Source organism: Aspergillus brunneoviolaceus (genome assembly GCF_003184695.1).
Source record: "Aspergillus brunneoviolaceus CBS 621.78 unplaced genomic scaffold BO95scaffold_106, whole genome shotgun sequence".
In the NCBI taxonomy this organism is placed as follows: domain Eukaryota; kingdom Fungi; phylum Ascomycota; class Eurotiomycetes; order Eurotiales; family Aspergillaceae; genus Aspergillus; species Aspergillus brunneoviolaceus.
Genome location: NW_020290836.1, coordinates 55,603 through 78,343, shown reverse-complemented (window position 1 = coordinate 78,343; position 22,741 = coordinate 55,603). Strand labels below are relative to the sequence as shown.

General features: G+C 54.1%; 9 protein-coding genes across 9 annotated transcripts; 6 read left to right on the top strand and 3 right to left on the bottom strand.

The window, feature by feature from the left end:
• Positions 1 to 430: 430 nt before the first annotated feature.
• On the bottom strand, positions 431 to 2,361 carry BO95DRAFT_376035 (MDR family MFS transporter; the record flags this gene model as incomplete). Its single annotated transcript, XM_025583175.1, has 4 exons — positions 431 to 1,153; positions 1,213 to 1,672; positions 1,730 to 2,067; positions 2,161 to 2,361. 4 exons carry the CDS (start codon positions 2,359 to 2,361, stop codon positions 431 to 433), a joined length of 1,722 nt encoding a protein of 573 aa, XP_025436791.1.
• Positions 2,362 to 3,930: 1,569 nt separating this feature from the next.
• Positions 3,931 to 7,075, top strand: BO95DRAFT_448091 (RING finger and CHY zinc finger domain-containing protein). Its single transcript, XM_025587772.1, has 3 exons — positions 3,931 to 5,547; positions 5,602 to 5,966; positions 6,016 to 7,075. The coding sequence occupies exons 1-3, from the start codon at positions 4,324 to 4,326 to the stop codon at positions 6,611 to 6,613; spliced, it is 2,187 nt and encodes a 728-aa protein (XP_025436790.1). The 5' UTR covers positions 3,931 to 4,323; the 3' UTR covers positions 6,614 to 7,075.
• Positions 7,076 to 7,277: 202 nt separating this feature from the next.
• On the top strand, positions 7,278 to 10,958 carry BO95DRAFT_448090 (IQ calmodulin-binding motif domain protein). Its single transcript, XM_025587771.1, has one exon. It carries the CDS (start codon positions 7,734 to 7,736, stop codon positions 10,695 to 10,697), a length of 2,964 nt encoding a protein of 987 aa, XP_025436789.1. The 5' UTR covers positions 7,278 to 7,733; the 3' UTR covers positions 10,698 to 10,958.
• A 371-nt stretch (positions 10,959 to 11,329) lies between these two features.
• On the top strand, positions 11,330 to 11,873 carry BO95DRAFT_21579 (uncharacterized protein). The gene has a single exon (XM_025581153.1). The coding sequence runs from the start codon at positions 11,419 to 11,421 to the stop codon at positions 11,776 to 11,778; it is 360 nt and encodes a 119-aa protein (XP_025436788.1). The 5' UTR covers positions 11,330 to 11,418; the 3' UTR covers positions 11,779 to 11,873.
• A 99-nt stretch (positions 11,874 to 11,972) lies between these two features.
• On the top strand, positions 11,973 to 13,785 carry BO95DRAFT_457555 (uncharacterized protein; the record flags this gene model as incomplete). The annotated part of the gene is made up of 7 exons (XM_025588487.1): positions 11,973 to 12,110; positions 12,176 to 12,273; positions 12,426 to 12,705; positions 12,769 to 13,094; positions 13,155 to 13,387; positions 13,496 to 13,588; positions 13,658 to 13,785. 7 exons carry the CDS (start codon positions 11,973 to 11,975, stop codon positions 13,783 to 13,785), a joined length of 1,296 nt encoding a protein of 431 aa, XP_025436787.1.
• A 408-nt stretch (positions 13,786 to 14,193) lies between these two features.
• Positions 14,194 to 15,793, top strand: cia1 (iron-sulfur cluster assembly protein CIA1). Its single transcript, XM_025587770.1, has one exon. The coding sequence runs from the start codon at positions 14,347 to 14,349 to the stop codon at positions 15,667 to 15,669; it is 1,323 nt and encodes a 440-aa protein (XP_025436786.1). The 5' UTR covers positions 14,194 to 14,346; the 3' UTR covers positions 15,670 to 15,793.
• kexA (serine-type carboxypeptidase kexA) lies at positions 15,614 to 18,251 on the bottom strand. Its single transcript, XM_025587769.1, has 3 exons — positions 17,705 to 18,251; positions 17,273 to 17,633; positions 15,614 to 17,219 (listed from the first exon to the last, which is right to left on the bottom strand). The coding sequence occupies exons 1-3, from the start codon at positions 17,833 to 17,835 to the stop codon at positions 15,882 to 15,884; spliced, it is 1,830 nt and encodes a 609-aa protein (XP_025436785.1). The 5' UTR covers positions 17,836 to 18,251; the 3' UTR covers positions 15,614 to 15,881.
• Positions 18,252 to 18,466: 215 nt separating this feature from the next.
• Positions 18,467 to 19,841, bottom strand: BO95DRAFT_448085 (SAM-dependent methyltransferase). The gene is made up of 5 exons (XM_025587768.1): positions 19,263 to 19,841; positions 19,145 to 19,162; positions 18,983 to 19,093; positions 18,809 to 18,927; positions 18,467 to 18,753 (listed from the first exon to the last, which is right to left on the bottom strand). Exons 1-5 carry the CDS (start codon positions 19,594 to 19,596, stop codon positions 18,697 to 18,699), a joined length of 639 nt encoding a protein of 212 aa, XP_025436784.1. The 5' UTR covers positions 19,597 to 19,841; the 3' UTR covers positions 18,467 to 18,696.
• A 1,142-nt stretch (positions 19,842 to 20,983) lies between these two features.
• Positions 20,984 to 22,001, top strand: BO95DRAFT_21523 (endosulfine family protein). The gene is made up of 3 exons (XM_025581149.1): positions 20,984 to 21,143; positions 21,226 to 21,309; positions 21,372 to 22,001. Exons 1-3 carry the CDS (start codon positions 21,108 to 21,110, stop codon positions 21,768 to 21,770), a joined length of 519 nt encoding a protein of 172 aa, XP_025436783.1. The 5' UTR covers positions 20,984 to 21,107; the 3' UTR covers positions 21,771 to 22,001.
• Positions 22,002 to 22,741: the final 740 nt, after the last annotated feature.

Genomic DNA, 22,741 nt, shown 5'->3' with positions numbered 1-22,741 from the left:
ATGCCGGCTTCCGCGAGTTGCGTTTCTGTCGCTGCGTGGCGTTGCGGGAGTGTCTTAAGAAGTGACCGGCGCTAAGCCTTGAATACATTTCACAACCATGTGGTCGATTCGCTCCTGTCATCGGCTTTCTTGGGGTTGCGTTAGCACCCAAACGCCTTTCGTTCCTACCAGAATGAGACGTGCCACAATCACTTTCAGACCTCCGATGGCCCATTCTTTTCAACTCTGAAGCCTTGAATTCTGAACGAAAATGGTTCTGTCGATTGAGTTCTATTGATTCTTTATGACAGCTGTGACTTGAAAGGGCCATTGGGCTGATGCTCAATCACGACACCCATATACAAATGCAACAATGCAAGCTATGTACTGATTCGGTAGCCAAAAGCAAACCTTTCTGTACCGGCATCTTCAGCGACATTCACAATGCCCACTATGAGCTGGTCGATTCCTTCTCCTTCAGTCCAGTCTTGGTCTCCACATGCTCCTTACTAAGATGCTGCCGGGTGATGAACATGCTGGCAATAAAACCAACAGCCGCCACACACGCATACAGAATCCAGATGTTACGAAGACTCCAGGCATAGGCGTTGGTTACCGCATGACGTTGATCCGCATCCTGAACAGAAGAGATGATCACCACATTGGACGCAGCTTCCGACCCCGAGAACTCCTCCAGATATGACGACGACAAGCCTGCGGCGCGGAGATCTCCCTGCCGCATTTCCATACTGTTCTGGAACACGACGCCACCCAGAACCACCGACATGGCCATCGCCACGTTGCGGATGAATCCAAATGTTGCGGTCGCGCTTGCAGTGTCCCGTTGCGAAACGTTGCTTTGTAGAGCAAGAAGGGGCGGGAAGAAGAGCAAGCCGCATCCCATGCCGGTTACAATCTGGTACCCAATAATCTTACCCAGCGATGAGGCGGTGTCGAGATTGATGAATAGCCCGACACCGAGAACAACGAGGGTGGTTCCCGCCCAGACGATCTCCAGGTATCGGCCAGTGCCATGGATAAACAAACCAGCAAACAGACTTAGAGCGGCTTCGGTGAGCACGAATGGAAGAATCATAAGTCCAGAGTGGAAGGGAGTTGCTTCTTTTGCTGACTGGAAATAGGTCGGAAGATAGTACTCCGATCCGAGGAAAGCCTGATCACCTGGATGTTAGTAAGTGGCCCACAGGGTGAGAGGATCCAGCTCAGACTCACAAAGCCGTGGGTGAATGCGACCAGAAAGCAGGCAACGTTGGATCTGTTGTGGAAGACACCCAGTGGCATGAGCGGATACTTAGCCAAGCGCTTCTCACTATAAATAAAGGCGACCGACATCAAGGCGCCAAATACGATCAGACAAATCACTTTCGGCGAGCCCCAGGGGAACGTGGCTCCTCCGAAATCCAGCCCCAACAGCAGCAAGATGATGAGGGCAAGCATGGAGAAGCTACCCCACCAATCGACTGCCTTGATGCCGGCCAGCACTGGCGTCCTAGGGTTGTGAATGTCCAAGAAGAAGAAAAGTAGCACAAAAGCCGTTCCACAGACTGGGAGGTTGATCCAGAAAATCCATCGCCAGGAGACGGACTGGGTGAAAGCACCACCGACAAGAGGGCCCATGGCCCCCGCAATAGCCCAAATGAACTCGATGAGCCCCATGAAGAGGCTGCGAAGTCTGTTCGGAGGTCAGCATTCATCACTTCTAGGGTGCGGGTATGCATCGGTCTCATACCGAACACTAAACAAGTCAGAGATAGTGATGGTAATCAACTGAATGAGTCCACCACCAGCTATGCCTTGTAAGCCACGACCCGCGATCAACATAGGCATGTCAACCGCAGTAGCGCAGATGATCGATGCGCCAAAGAACAAGGCAACGGCAGTGAGCAGAACGGGCTTTCGTCCCCAGATATCGGAGAGATTGGCCCAGATATTAGAACTAGCCGCATTGGCCAGGAGATATGCACCTCCGATCCAGACATAGCCCGATGCGGAGTGCAATTCTGACGAGATGGTGGGGGTGGCCGTAGCCACAATGGTCTGGTCTAGGGCTGAGATGAAAAGAGCAAGCTTGAACATGCGCGTATCAGTAAGGGCTTATCAGTCGGGCTCTCTACCAAAAACTTTGGCTGGAACGAGCATGCTTTGGCTGCGGTAACATACCGAAAGAGCAATCATGGTCGCAAAGATCTTCCAGTTGCTGCGAGCTACCGGGGCATCCTGACCCGATTCGAGCCTTTGAATTTGCAACGGCGAAGTGCCTGGTTCTGGGCCATGGCTCAATAAATGTTCGTTATTGTCCGAAACGCCCGAGCCGTGCGTCTTTGCAGTCGCAGGTTGAGACGGAGACGAAGTCGCTTCCATCTCGATCGGGACGGAACTCTGCTGAGCTACGCCACCCATAATGAAGGACTATGAGCAAGTACTGAGCACAGGCCTCTATCTTGATGCTCGAGGAGAAACAGTTCACACGACAGGAAGGGATTGGAGAGAAATCTGGGTTGAGTCAAAGCGGTTTGTTCTGTTTGTCTTTCTTCCCATTCTTGGCTCGGAAGTCATCCCGAGATTTTACGGAGTAACTGCATGTACCATCCATGAGTGATATCACATCAGACTTGACTCATGATGTATCTGCAATGGATCCTTTCAAAAGAAGGGTTGTCTATTATTGACGAGCTTATCGCTTCAAATGAAACTACGTCACCTTATCATAAATATTTCGAACGCGACGATCCGGCTATTCTGGCGGAAATCTTGATATGAAGATTACCGTCTCGGAACCAGAAGCGTTCACCACGCACATACTTTGCAGCGAATTTGGGATTGACCTTTGCTTTTGCTTGGTCATATGTGTGCACCACCGTATATTTTGAATCCTATTTCCTCAGCTCTGTGGTATCGAACGCGAGCCATGACCTCTTGCTCGCCTTATTGGAGAACAGCACGGGTCCACAGGGCGCGGCACGCAAACTATATATACCTCTCATGCAAGCATCGCTTATTGGCACTAGCAATCGACTGATTTCAAGAAGCTGCCACATACCAAAACGAGTAGTGAATCGATATAGGGCCTACGCAGACCAACCCTATTATAGTCAGGCTGTATGACCCAGCAGCTTCTGACATCATGGGTGACTTCCTCCCTGGGACGCCGCGGAACCTGCTCCAAGGCGCTGCTAGGTATATCCCTGAATAGAGTAGGTCGATCGTGACATGTAATGCAGCTTCTCCCGAAGACAGCTTACCACATCCCGCTTCTGAAGCCGATTCTTGAAGAGTGATTTAGCCCAGTCTAGACTTGTCTCATAAGGATGAAAACCACTGGTAAATGATTGAGTGAAGTATACTATAATGGATATGCTCGCTTCCTACAAGATCAGCATGCTTGTTATGACTTTAGGGTGTATCCAACAGGGATTTAATGCCTCGCAAGTATCAGTGTGAGTGCATGCATCCATTGGGTTGCTATTTTGAAGGCGGTTCAATGGTTCGCCAAGCAGTAAGCTACCATAGTATGAGATCTCGATATGGGGTTAGTCGGAACAGCGTCAAGTGTTGGAGAAAAGCGGATTGAAGATTAGTGTATCATATTGTCGAGTGTGCTGTTGTTCAACAAAGTCAGATTCACTAGATCGAATGCCGAAAACCTATGATAGGACATTGACAATTGTGAGTACAGTAGAACTAGTGAGTAGAAAGTGTTGTAACTTGCTCCGTAGTGTTATACCGTGGACGCTACCTAAGTGATGGCCCGGGAGCATTATCACATGCTTGATAAACTGCCGACGGGCACGAATTACGCTAGGCCCGATATGGGAAGTAACCATGAAAATGGGCCCGAGCTAAGCCAAATCCAGCAAGCTCTCACTTTTGCGCAGAGCAGTGGCCGATCGCCTCTCGCGGGCTCAGTCCACCAAATCCCCAACTCAGCAAATACAACTCAAGACCTGGCAAAAACACGAGGGTTAGTTTTGCATAGAGTGTTCGACATATCAGTCCACGCATACATCAGCGCAACCGCGAACGCGTGCAGTTCTTATCCAACACCACCCACCGTGTCAAGACAAGGACCACCGACTCCCAGGCCTCAACGTCATAGCGGCTGACGAAGCGGTTACCATCCGAGATCGAATCACTTCCTCCCTCCGACCCTCCCTCTCCCATCCGTTTTCGGTCTCGAGTTACTCCGTATTCCTTGCTGCTTTTATCTTGCCTACCTTATCCTAGGCCTCCCAAGCCTTTTCTGGTGTAGCTCCCTTCTCCAATCATCCAATCTCTTATCTTTCCTATGCTTTTGCCTGCATCTGATGCTGTTTGATCTACTCCATGAGCGGGCTCCTCTCCTCTTTGTTGATTGAACCCGTCGTTCGGCAGGCCCGTCGCCTCTCACAACAGACCACTCCACCACCATCCTCCGACTCCCTCGCAGCTGAAAAAGACCATTCCTCGTCCGTGGCCAGTAATGGCACCGAATCTCCTCACAGTGCGGTCATGATCGATTCAGCGAACCCGGTAGATCTGTCAAATGCCGGAGATGCGGGGTCTGAAGATGGCCGCCCTGTCACATCCACTCCACCTTCGAGCAGTTCGTCGAGTCGAGTTTCTCGTGGGCCAGAACACCGGTTTCCCGCTGGATGGACAATCAACGCAGGTCATGCCGGCGTATCACAGAATACATCTCCCCAGATGACGCGCACAAATATCCTGACCAGCCCACAGCAGACCGTCTCAGCTCCAACTAGGCAAGATGTCTTCCAATCCTCAAGTCCACATTCGCACACCCCGGAGCAGGCATTGAGTAACATGGTTGGGACGGACGAGTCCGGTCCTTTGGCACTTCCAGAGGACGACGGAATGGGTGCTTTACGGAGACGAATCCATGCGATTCGAGATGTGGGTTATAGCAACACAGACCAGGCACGCATGATCCACGCACTGATGACCGAGAAATACAATCTCCACCGGGTTGACTCTGCCGACCAGAATACTCCCAGGAGTCCGACGCCTCTCACTCCACAGAGTCCAAGGCAGGACGAATCTGCTCGCCGATGGAGCATCATATCCTTGGAGCGGTCGTTGTTACCTTCGTCCTCCACTCCGGCCAAGGGCGAGATCTCTTATAATTTGACGGCAGAAGATTTGGTGCCGACATATGCACCGAAACCAGAACTAGAATCACCTGCCTGTGAGGTTGACGATCTGGACCTCGAAGAGGTCGAGGAAGTCTTTCTTGGCTGTCCACATTATAAGACAAACGTCAAGGCGCAGTGTTTTGACTGCAACAAATGGTACACATGCCGCTTCTGCCATGACGAGATTGAGGAGCACCGTATGGACCGGCCGAAAACAGAGCACATGCTCTGCATGCTGTGTGGGGAAGCCCAGCCTGCAGCACAATCCTGCAGGAAGTGCGGCGAACAAGGGGCGCAGTATTATTGTGATATCTGTAAGCTTTGGGACAACGACGCCAACAAGAGTATATATCACTGCGGTGATTGTGGCATCTGCCGCATTGGAAAAGGTCTGGGGAAAGACTTCTTCCACTGCAAGGTGAGCGGACCTATAAGCCCAGCTGAGCAATGCTGGAAGCTAACCAAATCTCAGACGTGTAGCGTTTGCCTTCCTATATCTATCGAGAACACCCACCGATGCATTGAGCGATCTACGCAATGCGATTGCCCCATTTGCGGAGACTATATGTTTACTTCCCCGGAGACTGTAGTATTCATGCGTTGTGGCCACAGCATTCACCAACGGTGTCTTTCCGAGTATTCCAAGACCTCGTACCGCTGCCCGATCTGCAGCAAAACCATCACCAACATGGAGTCTACATTCCGGAATCTGGATCGCACCATTGAAAGCCAGCCTATGCCGGCGGAATTTAAGGACACCAAAGCTCTGGTCTATTGCAACGACTGCAGTGCGAAGTCTGTCGTGAGATATCATTGGCTGGGATTGAGATGTGATTTGTGAGTTTTGATGCTCCTCTATGCCTATTCAAAATCTAATGAGATACAGGTGTGAATCGTACAATACCGCACAGATTCGTCTGGTTCGAGGCAACGCTTCAGACCCATCTGCCCTGGAGAGTGATAGCGAAGGAATATCGACACCGCGGGCCAGGTCTTCCTCCCATGGCGCTGACGAGAGCGGTCTGCCTACGTTCGAGTCGCTGCGAATTGACACTAGCTCGGTTCCCGGGCCCGACTCTCGGCTTTCTGTCCCCATGTCTGCCGATCCGAGTCGGCAATTCGCCTCCTACAGCTTGACTCGTGATCGTGCTGTGTCGCCCGTCATCAGAAACTACTTTGGCATTCCGCCTGACCGTGATTCGGAGCGGTCGCAGTCGACTTCCTTCTTCAGCGGCCTCACATTTGGTGGCGTCGGCGGTGGCGGAGGAAGGAATGAAGATGGCGGTGAACTTCGCTTGTGGGGTACCAAGTTCAAGTACAGCTATGGTTTCCTTGGGCAGGAAGCTGAGTCCGTCGACGGCGCATCCGATGCCGATGTCGAAGAAGACGAGGGTGATGGTGCCTCAGGGAACAGCGGCTCAGAGGACGGCAGCGATGAGGAAGAAGACGATGACGAGGGTATTGACATTTTTGGCCACCGCTGAGGTCACCAGTCGGTGCTGCTTGTCGCATGCTACCCTCCCACTCCTGCAGCGGCGTGATAGGCTTGCCTAGCTACTGATGCGGATACTTTCTGACTTTGACCGACAAGCCGCTGACCTCTTTAGCATAATCAAAAAGTGACGACCAACTACATTGGCGAAGACGAAAGTTGGCTGGACCAACTAAGTGACTTGTATGATATCTTGCTACGGACATGGTGGGCGTCTAGTGATGCATGACTTCGACCGCAGCTTCGCTTGTTTCTGTTTCTTACGGATGATACATATTGCATCTATATTCGGCGTCTGAGTTGCCGGGACGAGGATTTGTCTGTTATTGGAGATCGGTGGGTGGTGTTAAAATGTTGTTGGTACTTGCGATGCATTGAAACACACATCTCGCATGCATGAGGGGGAGGCATAGTCTAGATTTATTTATCGATTTCAACTACTACTAATTCTGCTACTCTCTCTGTCTCTTATGTTTTAATTACATATACTGGTATAATCCGTTACCAACTGCTAGCTGCTTCCTGCAGCTGCCATTATGCTGTGCTGCAGCTGCATTGCAAATCGGGATTAGTCAGCGCGGCTGGATGCGGCGGCTTCGACGGGCTTCATTCTTCTTCCGGCCTGATGACGACGAAAGGTGAAATACACTCCCTCCCCTGGTCGATCCCATGATGGACGCCCTGGAAAGCCATGCTTTCTTTTCCCCTGCCTTATCTCTCGTATCATCATACATACTTTCGGGGCTGAGTTCGTGACTGGTCGACTTGCTTAGCTTCTGCCTGTCCTCCTCGACATTGTTGCCCTTTGTCCCAACTTACTACTGTTCCTTCACTCTGACAAACGCTTACACTTACACTTACACTTTCACTCCCTACTAATTCGACACTCCAACCAAACTCTCCTCTTCTGAAACAGAGCACGGATCTCTTCTCAGGCATGCTCCGAACTGCAGCCTGATCCGACCTGAACGAATTCCCAACTCTCCTTCTCTACTACAATACAGGGGTCATCCACGGAACCTGCGTATCTACCCGATCCCGTCTCGTCAGCGCCCTCTCATATCTCGATATCTCGGTTAACCCCCCGCTTCCCGTGGAATCAACCGCAGAATATGATCCGTCGCAACTCCGACATCGACGTCCAACTCTCCGATGCGGCCCCCCCTCCCTCCGTCGAATCCGAACCTCCGACAGAAGCAGATGTGGAGATGATGTCTGATGAGCCAACATTACCTTCGAACCTGCCCACCCACCTCGCCGCTCGCTTTGCTCGCAAGCCGAGTGTCGTTCGCCGCTCCTCCGCCGCCTCCTCCCGCCGCAGCTCGATCTCCTCCCTGAACGGGCCCGCCCATGGCGCGTCGTCGACCGAACACGTAGCACATCACCTCCGACGGACCTCCATTCTCGAGAGTCGCAAGGCTCGACTCGCGGACCGCGCGTTGCACGCGGAGAAAGTCAGGCTCCGGGCTGCCTTGGCGAAAGCGGCCACCCGGAACCTGCAGCGGGAGGAGCGAGCCCTGGCTGCCCAGCAGGCCCGGGAGCGACTCTTGGCGGAGATCACAGCCAAGTGCGAGGAGGAAGTCCGTCGCGCGAAGAAGAAGGCGGAAGACAACCGGGAGCGCAAGGCCGCCGAACACGCTCGACTCCGCTTGGAGATCGCGGAGAAGTTCGCAGAGGCGGAGAAGCGCCGGGCGCTCTACCAGCAGACCCAGCGGCGCCACCGCACGAGCAGTCTGCCCTCAGCTGGCGACGAGAAGATGCCCAAGGCGGCCACCGCACAGGCAGTCACCCGGGATGCCGCCGCTCGGATCATCCAGCGGGTCTGGAGGACCTACCATGCGAAGATGGTCATGCGTGGTTTCCTGGCTCTCGACCTGACCACCGATCACATTCGGGAGAAGGATTTCGAGGAGGTCGGTGTCCTATTGTCGAACGAGCGGGTGTTGGAGACAACGGCCCGAGTCCTTCGGCTGTGTGGTCTGCAGGATATGGAAAGCGGCACGATGGGTGGACGGGGTGCGGTGCGCACGTTTCTCAGCAGTTACTTGATAGTGACTCACCCTACTGAGGTTCTGAGCAGCAACGGAGAGCAGGAGCAAGACCTGATTGCTAAAGCGCGGGAGCTCCTCGCCGCGTTCGAGTTGGTGACCCCCTTGCTCTCCTCAGGGTGCTGTTCTCCCGCGGCCATCGCCACCGAGCTGCAGGCTCTATGCGAGGCCTATAATGTCTTCTTCTCCGCATTCCACGCCTGGAAATCTCACGATTCCAGCGTCCTCATTGAGATCATGTTGGCTCAGTTCATCGAACTGGAGTTGATCTGGCAGACAGTCAAGAATGATCGTGCTGGCGGCGTCGCAGAGGATTATCGCCAAGGAATTCGGCAGAATCAGATCTTGCTCCTTGCTAGATTGAAGCGATTGGCAGGCGCTGATAAGGCCATGGAGATGGTGCGGAATGCCCTGAAGAAGGCAAAGCGGGAGAAGAAGCGGACCGCGTCCAAGCAGGCCATCCCGCGATCGGCGGAGGTCGCAACCGCTTCAACGGAAGCCCTCACAGAGAGTGTTGCTTCACCTATCAGTGAGACATTCAACACCGTGGACAGTGGGGTCTTGCATGAGCTAGACCGGCAGCGTGTTTCGCCCCACGAGCGGTTTACTCGGATGCTGACGGCACTGCCGGAAAATCGGGCTCTGGTGCACGAGCTCTTGATCAACAAGGAGTTCCGGATTGACGAGAAACAGTACACCGAGCCACGCAAGCGTATCATGAAACACATGTGTGACATGATGCGTAAGGACGTTGAAGCTGGCCTGGAGACAAACTGGACAGTGGCCATGGCTACGGTGATCCAAGACCGTTTGCTTCGCTCACTGCGGCCAGGGAATTCGCTGCATGTGCTGATCAGCGAGGTGCTGGACCCCAAGTTGGTGGAAAGCCAGTGCAGGGCCGGCGCCTTCTCCTACGACAGCTTCTTCAATTTCATGAGTACTATTCTACCCAAGCTTTGCGCTCCGTACCGTGATCCGGTCGTCAAGGCATTTGCCGAGGACACGTCGGGCGACGCCATTGACCGACTTGCCCGACTAATGGGCATCATCGACCTCCTCTCCCTTGACCACACCAACTTCATGATTCAGGTTGCAGCACCACAACTGATCCAGGAGGCTCCCGGGTATGAGCAGCGGACATTCGAGAAGGGTCTTCAAGAGGGCACTCAGAGCTTGGGGAAGACGCGGCGCTTTTGGCGGACGCACCGCAAGATCATTGCTGATGAGATGCGCAAGCGGGACCCGGAGAACGTGCACGGGGAGCCACGACCGCCAAGTGCCAAGGTCTATGCGCATGGGATTGTGGATCTGGTGATGAGCAATGCGCCTGTCTCCGAAGAGCTCATCCCGGAGACCCTGGAGCTGGATCGGCAGCGACTTGCGCGATTGCATGCCCGAGCGTTCCGGATCGTTGCCACCGCTTCGATTCTCCTGACAGCCAAGAACCTGCTGAAGCGCGACGTGCGATCTCAATGGAAAGCGGAAGCGGACCGGATCCTGTCTCTGGACTTCAATGAGATCCAGCCTGACCGGGTTCAATCCATCCTGGAATCCACTCACCCGATGCCACCCAACGCCAGTGCGCAGCTGGCCGCAACCATCCGCCGCGTTCTGGTGCCCGTTGCTACTGCCTGCGCCGCCGCCCACACGGAGGGGGAAGGTACCCAGCCATCCGTGGAGATCCAGGTCGAGTCGACCTCGTCCGCGGCGTCGTACACGTCGGATGCCGCCAGCTCTGCGACGGCGACAAGCGGCAGCGGCAACGGGACTTCCGGCTTTGCCGACCCGGTGGCCCGACTGATCCTCTCGCGCCTGCGCGCCCATATCCTGTCGCGGCTGAGCGCGTCCAGCGCCAGCGAACGCGTGCGTGCGACGACGACGGCCAGCCAGAGTCTGGCCGGAGCGGGCATGCCCGAGTTCGTCACGGAGGTGGGGCAGCTAACGGACGAGATGGAGAAGATGCGCGAGGTGGATTGGCTGTGTCATGGGATGGTGTACGAGCGCATTCTGGGCGACGGCAACGCTTGAATGATATAAGATTGTCATTGTCAGGGTCCAGGTTGGTGGGCTTCACTTGGCTTTGGCGTATTAGGTGTATTAGGGATACTACTTCTACTTGTCTAGGTAAAGGACTTTGGAGCAGACTGAGATTACTTAATTCCTTCTTTGCGAGTTGGTTCATCGTCATGATCCATATGAACTTGAGTCATTCTATCATTCGATCCCATGCGTACGGAGTGCTAGTCGATTGTAACATCTCTAAGGTAGCGAATATTGTTTATAGAAGAAGGAAGAAAGATGGTCATCGAATCCTCTTACGATATTCAATAAAGTAAGAACCCTCAACATTTCTACACGAATTTAGTAAAGTTACAAGAGACTACTGGTCAACCACAACCAAAGAAGCGGGTTGCCGGCGTTTGCAAGGATCGATAACCCGGGGTTGCCCCCATGAGACAAACGGAAGATCCTAACCACTGCATTTGTTGTATCGAGAGAGGTTGGACCGATGCAGGCATAGAACTTCTGCTGTGCATCTTGCAAACCAAAGATTGTGGAGGCGTGCCACTACTACATGGGGTAGCTAAACTGTACCTATCTTCCCGCGGACGACAAAACAAAGAACGATGAATCTGGAATATTAGTGGTATAGGTACTGTATGTACACAGCAGACCACCGCCGCTTTTCTTTGTTACTTCATGAAAGAAAGGTGCGTTCTCTCTCTCGCGCCGGTGTGAATTGCCGACAATGCGTGCGCGAGAGAGAGACTTTGCGGTGACTCGCTACTCGTACATGCTCTGGGACAGTACACCTCGCTGTTTTGCATACAAACAAACGAACGGAACTAGACGAGACGCCGGAGATTTTGATTCCATACACCCCTTCAAAATGGCGAAGACACCACGGCAATCACCGATGATCCCGTCTTGTTCTGGTCTAGTGACTGCTGCCGCCATGAACACCCTACTTCTCACCATGGGGCCATGCGGTGTACGAGATTGCCACTGTGCCTCGGGCTCGAGCACCTCCAAGCTGGATGGGTTGTCTAGTGCCGTGGCGTGTGACAGATGTTCTCACCCCTTGAGCGATCATGATAGTTACTGTTAGCTCTTGGTGTTCTCTCTGGGCGAGCCTTACCAGGTGTATACTGACGCGAAGAACACGTGCGCACACTCTAGAACCGCCCGGTTCTTCAGGCCCTGCGAGCAGACGACCTGCACCGGTGACTGAGCCGCTTGGTGAGTTTTGGTTACTCTCTGGATGTTGAGGTCGAGGTCGAAGGCGAGGTCACGGGAACATGGATGACCCCTTTGCACAGGCATCGAGTCCCATATTATCATGCGACCCCAGTGCTCGACGAGCTGATCGCCCGGTTGGACCGCTACCATCTGATCCGCGTCAACGGGACGCCGGCGTCGGGCAAGACCTCGATGACGCGGGTGCTGCCAACGAGCTCCTCGCCCGCTACCCTCAGACCCCCGTGTATCTGCTGTGCGGCTGGGAGTGGGACAACGTGCGGATCGCGGGCGGCTGGGCGCTCTTTCTGCAGAAACAGCTGCGGACGCATGGCCATCAGCTCCTCGCGCATCCCGGCTTCTTGCTGTTGGATGAGGCGCAGCAGACCTACTGAGACACGCAGCTCTGGACGGACCTCTTCAAGTCCATCACCGGCAGCAGTGCCATCAAGATCGTGCTGTTCACGTGCTATGGCTCGGCCGGCTCCGAGCCCGGGGGGGCGACGACGACGATCCGAGAGCGCGAGAGCTCCCCGGGAAGACGCCGATAGTCTTTAAACCGCATCAGCAGATCTCGCTCCGGCCGGAGGAGACCGCGGAGACAGCCCCACGCTGGAAGCCGGTGGGCTTGCTGCTCGATGAGACCGAGGCCCACGAGATCCTGGATCGATATGTGCCAATTGTCATATCCAACGGGGCGGACATCTTGACCAAGGAGTTGAAGCATGGCTTGTTCCTGGTTAGTGGGGGGCACGCGGGCTTGCTGGTGTCCCTCGCCGACGCCCTGGAATTGATACCGGTAAGTCTGGCCTTGCGGGACATGAAATTCTTGGGGGGGTAACCTTATTGTTCTATGTGACAGGAGATCTATGCTCTGATCCGGAAACGCCAGCCACTCGACTGGACGACAGTAAGCCAGGGACTCTTTGGCGACTGCCGACGATTGTTCGGCATCATTCAGCACCTCCCATTTGCTCGGGGGTTGCCCAAACAACGAGTGGTGCAGCAATCCGCTTACTCGAGTGTCTTCAAGAACGCCGTCATGTACGATGGAGCTCTGGAGTCGAGCTATGTCGACAGCCCGGATCAACAGCGGGCTCTGCAGGCGATTTGGAAGGAAGGATGGCTTCATGCGGAGATCGTGCTGGGAGAGACACGCTATGTGTTTCCTAGCCAGATCCATCGATGGTTCGAGTCTCCTTGTCTATGATTACTTCGCCCTAGGTTGGCTAAGAGTATTGGCTCCAGGTATTGTCAGTGCCTTTTCTTCCGCGACGACGCACCAGCCAAAGAACTGGCCTATCGATCCCCACTGGAGATGGCTACCGAAGCCATTCGCCATTTCGACCCGCACCAGCTGTCGAAAACCGCGCGCACGCTGGAAGATCAATACCAGAAGGAATTCTACCGCTGTCTCTTTCCGCTCCTCCTCGAGTACCAGATCGCGATGTCTCCGGAGTATCTCATCAAGAAAACGGCGGGTCTCCACAGCGGCAGGATCGACTTCCTGGTCGAGCAGAAGAAGTAGGGATTGGAGCTGATGCGCGACGGCGACCGGATCACACAGCACATGCGACGCTTCGAGAAAGACGGCCCGTACTTTGCGATGATCCGGGACGAGCTGATGGACGATTACATTGTTTTGAATTTCACCCAGACCCGACCACGCAGGAAGTACCCAGGTAATACCTGACCTTTTCCGTCATGCCCGAAGGCAGAGAATAGGTTTGAGTCTGACATAGCTTCGCTAGGATACCGCGGCCACCTGTATCATGTGGTCTTCTCCGAGGACTGCCGCAACGTCCAGGTCCTGGACGCCTCGGATCTGAGTGAAGTCGTTGCTTTTGTGCTGGTCGAGAACACATCTTTCTTCCGTTAGATAGCCTAGTACTCGGTCTTGGCTCTTTGTGTTGGGTTGGCTTGGATAGAGAAATGCCTCTCGAGCAGTGCCCCTTGATGTAATTTCATCTGATGTGGTTGCGTAGTCGCACTCTTGTGACCTTCTCATCTTGGCTTCCTTTGGCGCTTGGCACAGATAGCAATCATTGACTTCGTTATCTGGTTGAAGACTGCACAGGTAACTGACACCATGAGCACCCTGAATAGTCGTCCGACTTACCTGATGTCCAGTTCTCAGAGAAATTGTGTAGTTAGTTACTTTTCCACAATTCTGTCAGTATAAGTAGATGCAGTTGGCCGAACAAAGCAGGCGGTAAGAGAGGTGTATACGTACCGCCTCCGCCCGCTGCGCTCCGCCTGCCTCCCCCGCCGCCGCCGCCGCCGCCGCTGCTGCTGTAGCAATCGGCAGATTTCCAGCTTAGCTCACTTCTTTTGAACGAACCTCATTGAAGTTTACATCACCCCTCCACCACGACAATCTCCAACCCGCATAAACCATACCTACTTTGCACCCCAACACAAGGGCCAAAAGCAAATCAAAATGCCCAACCCACCAACCCCGCCCCCGTACACGCTCACCCCGCTCTCGACGCTGGACCCCCCCTCGCAAGAGCGCACCTGGCAAACGGCCCCGCACCCGCGCCTCCCCATCGTCGCGACCTGCAGCGCCGACAAGACCATCCGGATCTACTCACTCACCAACTTCCGGTTGCTGTCGACGATCACCGGCGGGCACAAGCGCAGCGTGCGCACCGCGGCGTGGAAGCCGCACGTGACGGGGGAGAGCGTGCTAGCCAGCGGCTCGTTCGATGCGACGGCGGGGATCTGGCGGCGGTGGGACAACTACACCTCCTCCCAAATCCACCCGCAATCACAGGGGGATGAGGATGGAGACGCCGCGTGGGGCACATCGACCTCCAACCCCGACCCATCGGAAGATATCCCCGAGGCCAACGACGACGAGGACGACGAAGAATGGCGCTTCGCCGTGCTACTCGACGGCCACGACAGCGAAGTCAAATCGGTGGCGTGGTCGGCCTCCGGGCTGCTGCTGGCGACCTGCTCGCGCGACAAGTCCATCTGGATCTGGGAGGACCTGGACGACGGGGACAACAACTTCGAGACCGTGGCGGTAATGCAGGAGCACGAGGGCGACGTCAAGTGCGTCGCGTGGCACCCCGCCGAGGAGTGTCTGGTCAGTGGCAGCTACGATGATACCATCCGCGTGTGGCGCGAGGATCTGGATGATTGGGGCCAGGTCGCTTGTTTGCGGGGCCATGCGGGCACGGTCTGGGGGGTCGAGTTTGAGGGTCTTGCGGTCGGGGTGTCTTCCCCTTCCGGGGAGGGTGGAGAGGAGGTGAGGGCGTTGTCCGGGCCGAGGATTATCTCGTGCTCGGATGATCGCTCGGTTAGGGTGTGGAGGAGGCAGCCCAAGTTGGGGATGACGACGGAGTTGGGGGCCGGCAATATGCCCAGTATTATCCGGCCGACGGGGTTGGATGAGGTCTGGGAGGAGGAGGCAGTGTTGCCCTTGGTGCATGATTTGGCCGTCTATTCGGTGGCGTGGAGTCGGAGGACTGGCTTGGTTGCTTCGGTTGGCGCGGATGGGAGGGTCGTGGTTTATGAGGAGAGGCGGGTTGATGATGCACAGGTTAAGGAGGATCCCATGGTCGCGCTGTCGCTACTCCCCCCGACGGAGTGGGTGGTCGTTGCAGTCCTCAATGGCGCGCATGGCATCTACGAGATCAATCATGTGGCGTGGGCGAAGCGGGCGGATCGGGGTCGCGATCCCTCTAAGGAGGAGGAGGTGCTCATCACGACGGCTGATGATGGCAGTGTCAAGGTGTGGACGGTGCAGCAGTGATGGGTGCATGTGTTATAGGTTATAGGTATAGACTTTCGATATAGAGAAAAGTCTCTGCTGAGAGTATTCATCCTCCCAGCTATACAGCCCACCACAAAAGCACGGAAGAACAATTCTAAGCTCCAATACATAAACTCCAGTATGTCCACAAAGAATCCATGATGATCAGTTTTGAAAAAAACACCAAAAAGGTTCAATCAAGTAGCAAGGAATCATAAATGATCACCTCCCCGCGCCGCCGATTGCTGGCCATGTTCGCCCCGCTCCTCCTCGTCACTGTCCTCGCCCACCGAATAATGCTCCCGGTCCAGACCCGGCGAGTGCAGGTCATCCAACTCCGATTCGTCAAAGTCGCCCGCCTCGACATCGCCGCCCGTGCGCTTGTTCTGGAACCGCTCCAGCACCGAGCTGCTGCTGCTCATGTTCTTCTGCATCACGCCCCGGTAGCCGTGGTGTCGCTGGCGGCTGCGCCAGATGAAGAACCCCCACACGATCACCCCGATGATCACTACCACGAGGACGGCCTCGCCGGACTTGGCATACGCCTTCCACTCCGTCTCCTTGAGGCGCTGCTTCTCCTGCTCCTCGGCCGCGGTGCTGTTGGGGTGGCCGCCCACCGAGGTCTGCGGCAGCTTCTCGCCGTCAATGCGCGAATCCGTCGGGTTACCGCCGATGCTGGCGATGTCCACGTTCATGAACCGGTCCAGCATGTCCCGCGTCTGCCGGGGCAGGTCGTACGGCACCATGTGGCTGGAGTTGTAGATCAGCACGTAGGTCAGGTTGCGCGCGTATTGATAGATGCCCGTCGGCTCGCCCTCGAAGGTCCAGTCGTGTCGGGGCGCCCACACACCCGGCGAGGTTTCGAACCCCGTACCACCGCCCCATTTCAGGTTGTTGATCAGTTGCTCGGTGCCGACGTGGTTGCAGATTAAGTCCTTCTCGCCGCTGAACAGGAGAATCTCCACACCGGATTCCAGGAGCTCGGGCAGGAGTCGGACAGATGGCACGGATCTCTGAGGGTTGAAGTTGCTGCTGACCGCGCCGGAACACTCGGTCCAGCCTGACTTCTTCGCCGGGTCGATGTGCAGAGCTGCCACCACGTCCTCCCGCTGTAGATAGGGCTTCACATCCACCAAGTCCGTCGGCCAATTCATTCCGCAGGCGTCCAAGCTGTCGCGCAAACGGATGTCATACATGTTGTAGCACTGGTTGTTGACAATTGTCTTATCCAAAATGCCATTCAGAATCTTCTCGCAGTCGTTGACGTGGATTCTGTTCTTGCCCGCTTCCAATCGTGACTGGCAGACGGACTGCAGCACTTCAAGTTCCTTGGCCGCCGAGCTGCCTTCCTCGATAAGCCCCTCTTCGTAGGCGAACGGCAAGTAGGACATGTACTGTTCCTCGGGGGCGATCCACCCGTTGCCGATAAGAAGACCCTTTAGCTGCCACTGCGCAGTGTTGGAGTTGGAGACGTTCTTGTTCCGTTCTTGCATGGCCTTCGCGATATAGGGGATATGTTGTCCGGCGTAGGACTCGCCCGCAAGGTAGATCTATCGACTGTAAGAAACGCGACTCCTCAACAAGTTGAGACTAGGGAACATACATCATCGCTCTCGTACTCCGGAAAGAGCTTGAACCACTCCTCCAAGAACACCACAAACTGCGCCGCCATCGTGTCGAGCTCGTGAATATAGCTGTCAGTGTTGACGTAGCTGAAGCCCGTTCCGACCGGGTTATCGACAAAAAGCAGATTGGCGAACTCGTCCCAGGAGCCCTCATTATATTCGAGGGTGTGGTTGTCCTTCAGTCGATATGGGCCAATTTCCATCAGCGCTCCGTCCATCGAGGAACACCCAGGCCCGCCATTCAGCCACACCACGGTGCGTTGACGATTGGCGATGTGCCGATTCTGATAGTGCCAGAAGAAGAGATGTCCATTGCTCTGGGCGTCGACCTCAACGTGCCTGAGCCGGAGAGAGATAGGGGTTAGTTCTGGTTGATGGAATGCGACAAACGTTGGAGCGGAGTAGCTCACCCAGCGTGCATTTTCAGCAGCGGACCGTCCGGTGCACCCGGAAGAGAATGGATATAGTAGTCAGCCGCCGACTTGGCCGAGACAATGGCGGGACTCAGTAGAAAGAGCGTCGACAGTGCCCATGTCGACATCTTGGTGAGGGAGATGCCCCCGCGGGACGATAAGGGGAACATTTCGGGGACTGTGATAAGGTGCAGGGTGGAAGGGGGTGTTCCAACAAAGAAAGTATTGACGGGTCGTCGCAAGGATGGATTGGATAGGTCCCGAGTGGACTCGTGTCAGCGCTCAAGGACTCATTGATCAAAATGTCCAGTTCCGGCGCGTGCTGATTGAGACCGAATCTCTCCCCGGTCGAGGCGGAGCTCCGGAGATAAAGGGAGGAGGTGGTGACTGGCGATGGTGACGGATGTGATCACACAGAGAAAGGGTGTAGACGAATGAACGGGAAGCTGTCAAACACCCTTCCCGGAGCGATTTGGTAAAAGGCAGGAGAGCCGGATAACACCAAGGGAAGAGGTGGAAGGTAATAGACGAGACGAGGAGGAAGATGGAGGAGAGATGGAGGAAGTCCAAGGCGGCTGAGACGGAGACGGAGACGAATGGATGGCGTGGCCCGAACGGGCGGGTATCGTCCGTATCGTTACTTACGGGACTTACTCTTACCACTTTGGGGTCTCTATAGACCAGCTGCTGCCTTACACTCTTCCACATAGCATGATCTTGTTTGTGTGAGAAAATTTCAGAGTAGTTGTTATCATTCGAGCCCTCAATAAAGAGTATTGTATTGTCCATCGTAGATGTTGACTACCGTTGACAATCTGAGTTACATTCGCCCGATTCATCCATCGCGATGACATTTGGTACAGTGCACTCCAGGATTAATGCAGATCTATTCCAGCATCGCTCGAGCGTTTTCATTCCAAGCCGAATGGATTTGTTTGTCCCTGCGCCTTCATTGAGAGCTACAATCTTCGGTCAATCTTCTACTCGACTCAGATGAGACCATCAATACCCTGGTCGGCGTCTTTCTTGATCAAGTCCACCATGCCCTGAGAATGTTAGTTGCGGCGCAGTCAAGACATGATGAGAAAGAAGCAAGCTCACCGGAGGCATGATGGGCTGTCCATCCTTGTCCACAACATAGCGGAAGGGCATCTCGGTCCGTTCGTGCTCGTTGATAAGGATCTCGGGGTGGTCAACGTATTTGATCTCCTCCAATGGAACTGCGTAGATGTCAGTCTTCATTTTAGCCATGTAGACTCGCAGTCGAGGACTGACTCTTATCGTGCACAACTAGGCGAGTGACGCGCACAGCTGTATCCGTGGTCATTTGCACAGGTCCTAGTCTACGGCCAGCATAGCCCTTCTTTCTCAACTCCGAGGTGCGATCTGCTTCGGGTCAGTATCATGATGAATCTGCTCTACATCCAAGAAACATACCGCGAGGTGGATCATCGCCTAATGACCGAACAAGAGAATCCTTTGAGTCAGCCAGCAGAACAATGGATTGAGCCAATCTCCGGGGAAGACCCGAAAGACCGCAAAAAAGGCGCCTCACCCAGGATACCACCGAAGAGGAAGACATCGAACGTCTCTGCATCAGCGGGGCTCAACTCAACCTTGGCGGAAGGGTCCAACAGGCAGACCCGAGACTTGCGGTCCGCAAAAATCTCCTCCACACTGCGGTGCTCGACGTTGAGGCCTGGGGTGGCCGCCAGATCCTCCGGCATCTGCAGGGAGGTGGGCACGGAGCTGAGCAGAAATCTGCTCCCCGAGGCATGCGCTTCACGGGCAATGCAGCCATACTCCAGAGCGGACCAAGCGCCCAATTCGGGGTCCAGATGCTCGACCACGATGGTCACAGGACCCGAGGAGGAGGTTTGATCACTCATGTTGGTCCAAATGGAAGCGTCCAAGTCGGTCTGGCCCGCGGACAATGAGCGTGATGTCGGTTATAGTAAGTGTGGGGTTTCAGGAACCTCTTGTGACACCGTGCAGGCTCGGATTCACCAGTTCTTAAGACCCAAAATTAGCCTAGAACTGAGAGATGGAAAGCTTGCAGCTATTAACAATTGATTTAAGGGTGGTAAACGGTGCGCAAAGGCTGGATTGTGAGCAATATCAGATTGTGGAGGGGCAGGAGGGAAAAAAAAGCAGAATTCATCATAGAGTTGGATACAGGTCGATACGGCTGATTGCATACACTGACTGGCTGAGGTTTCCTCCTCAATTCAACCGTTGGTTGAAATTGAGCAACCCGGTGACACTGCACTGCAATGAACAATTTATCAAATGAACATTGGAGGACTATTCAATCTACTAGTTCGTTAGGTTCAAATTTACTATTCTCTTTTTACGCCCTTTGTGCCTAACGGGGCAGCAAGATGAGTCGACTATACTGTCCCTGCATTTGAAAGCACCGTCTAGGCTAGCATATCCTTGGTGTCAATTCATGAAGGGCACGCTTTATCACTTGCTTAGTATTTGGGACAGATTGTATCTTATTTTGAGCATCCCATACCTATTTCACCCCCTGGTCCTCAGTATGCAGCACATTATCGAACGACGAGTGCCTGATCTTCCCCGATAATGAGGCGTTGGTCAGATCGTGTGAAACGGATACTGTATTGTTCGGTCACCATTCGAGGTGGAGACCATCTGCAGCTCCATGGCGCTAGGCTGAATGCAGACTCCTTCCTGCTCAGATCGTTGGATCCTTGTCTCTGAGAGGATTAGTGGGTAGGAAGTGGTGGAACACGGGGGCTGATTACAGGGCGGTCACCGCCCGATGTCGTACGCTCTCCGCCAGCCGATGACCATACCATTACCCGTCCATACCGACTGATACCAATAGACTTATTCCATAGTCCATCATGGATACTTTCTCTCTCTCTCTCTCTCTCTCCCTCTACATTTCCTTCTTCTCCTTCCCCTCATCTTCAAACGCTTATCCCTCAAACACTCTCCTGTTCCTATTTACTCTCATTCCTTTTCTATCAAGATTCTCTTCATCTGTTTCCTTTTCCGGTCTAACTTTCTTACATCTCATCTCCTGCAGCCTGTGCAGAGGAAGCTGTGATCTATACCTTTACCTGCCTGCCTACCTACATACTACTTACAGTTTGCTCCCCGCTGGAGGTGGTGGGGTTTCCTGACGACACTCCCTCCCAATACTAAATACCCGCACCACTCAATCACTCCATCACTCACTCCCTCCATCTCCGTTGTCCACCTCAACTCACCTCAACTTACCTCAACTCAATCCATATTAACTCCTTCCCCCCCTCCTTCGTCTGCACCTTCTTCCTTTGCTTCTTCTCCTTTCTCTCAACCTACTTTTCTTCTTCCATTTCCCGTTTTATCCTTTCTACAACCAACCAAATCAAAACCACCATCGTTCATAATGAATCCCCATCAGCAGAATAAGATCGATACCAGCGTACGCTCTCCGCCCAGATCTATCTTGGGTTATCGCAGTTTATTCCCCGTCAGGCTGCAACTAACAATCATCTCTTCTCAAGTCGCTGAGCCCCGATGAGCAACGCCTGCTTCGTCTCTACGGCAAGATGCCTAACAAGAAGGATCTCCTGCAGAACAAGCTGAAGGTATGCTCGTCCCAACACACCCGACTCAACCACTCCCCATGGCTAACTCTCATGCCCTACAGGAGCGGAAATACTTCGACTCAGGCGATTACGCTCTCAGCAAAGCCGGCAAAGCCTCAGATGTCGGCGTCACCAACATCGGCTCCCAACACCCCGTTCCCGAGAACATCCCTCACCTGACTGCCACCTCCCCCGGCGCCAACAACCCTACCGCTGCCGGCAATGGGGGCAGCATCAGCGCCCAGGGCGGCCAGCAGGTCCCCGGTAGTATTAGCGGCCATCCCGGCTCCATCGGATTCCAGAGCCGCAGCCCCGTCAAAGAGGCCAGCTTCCTGCAACGAGGAACCAGCGTCGATGAGGCCGATGGAAACAACCTCGATGCAGTCGCATCCCAGGATCCCACCGATGCCGGCAACGTGAGCCCACCTCCGGCTCGAGGAGGTGTTCCCATCCGTCAATAAATGATTCCCCCCCCGTCCCTTGTCATGATCTCATTACTTTCATGTCATCCTTTATTTGGTTACATCTCTTCCTTCGTATATCTTTTGTTAATTCCGTCCCGGTGGTCGGTGGTATTTAAAAGAGTGTTCTGGCGCATGGATTCCCACGTCACGTTGTTTCTTGACATTCCGATGTATTTACGACCTTATCATTGATCATTTTTTTTCCCTTTCTCTTATCTTTTGCCTTTCGGATGGATTTTGCCTGACACAAAGTGAAAAGAAAGTGGAAGGTTGAGCCACCAGGCTGAAGTGACTGCATGCTATAGCACTCGCCCACCAATCTGTGGCAAAGACGAGCTGACCAGTTTTGGGTGGGATCCTCTCCGTCTGTCGATCATAGCCTGCTTCAGCAGCTCTGTGCGTCCACAGTATGAGTACCCTGCATGCTCGCGCTAAGTGGAGTGTCTCAATCATCACGAAATGACGCAATCAGTCTTCCTGTTCTCTCTGTCAGTTCGTTGTCTATATTGGAAGATCATCCCGGATACGAAGAGTCTGTCTCGTGTCTCCGTTCTACCTCATAAGCACGAAATCTTCTATGCCTTTAGCTTGCGCTCAAGAACCAGGAACACGTCGTATCTGATGCGTGTATGTTTGCCGTGCTTTGATGCATCTACTCTCCTCCCTGAAGGTGTGTTTAGATCCGGCGTGGTAACGACTAAATTGAACTCGCCTTTGTGAATAGTACGGATTTGGGCCATTGACTACCTACCTCTTTCCTCACCTTCGGTTTGTTTGTCGTTCTAGCCGCTTTCCAGTTTCTGGCGTCTCGCCATCCTAAATTGTACTCGTTGGCTGTGTACTACCCGTACTCTTCACTAGGTAACCACTCCCAAATCTCGGAAGTGCGGTTTTGGGAGGTATTTCGTATATGCTACTTGTACTGCAGAAAGGAAAGAGAGGAAAGAGTCACCTTTCTCATAGATTTC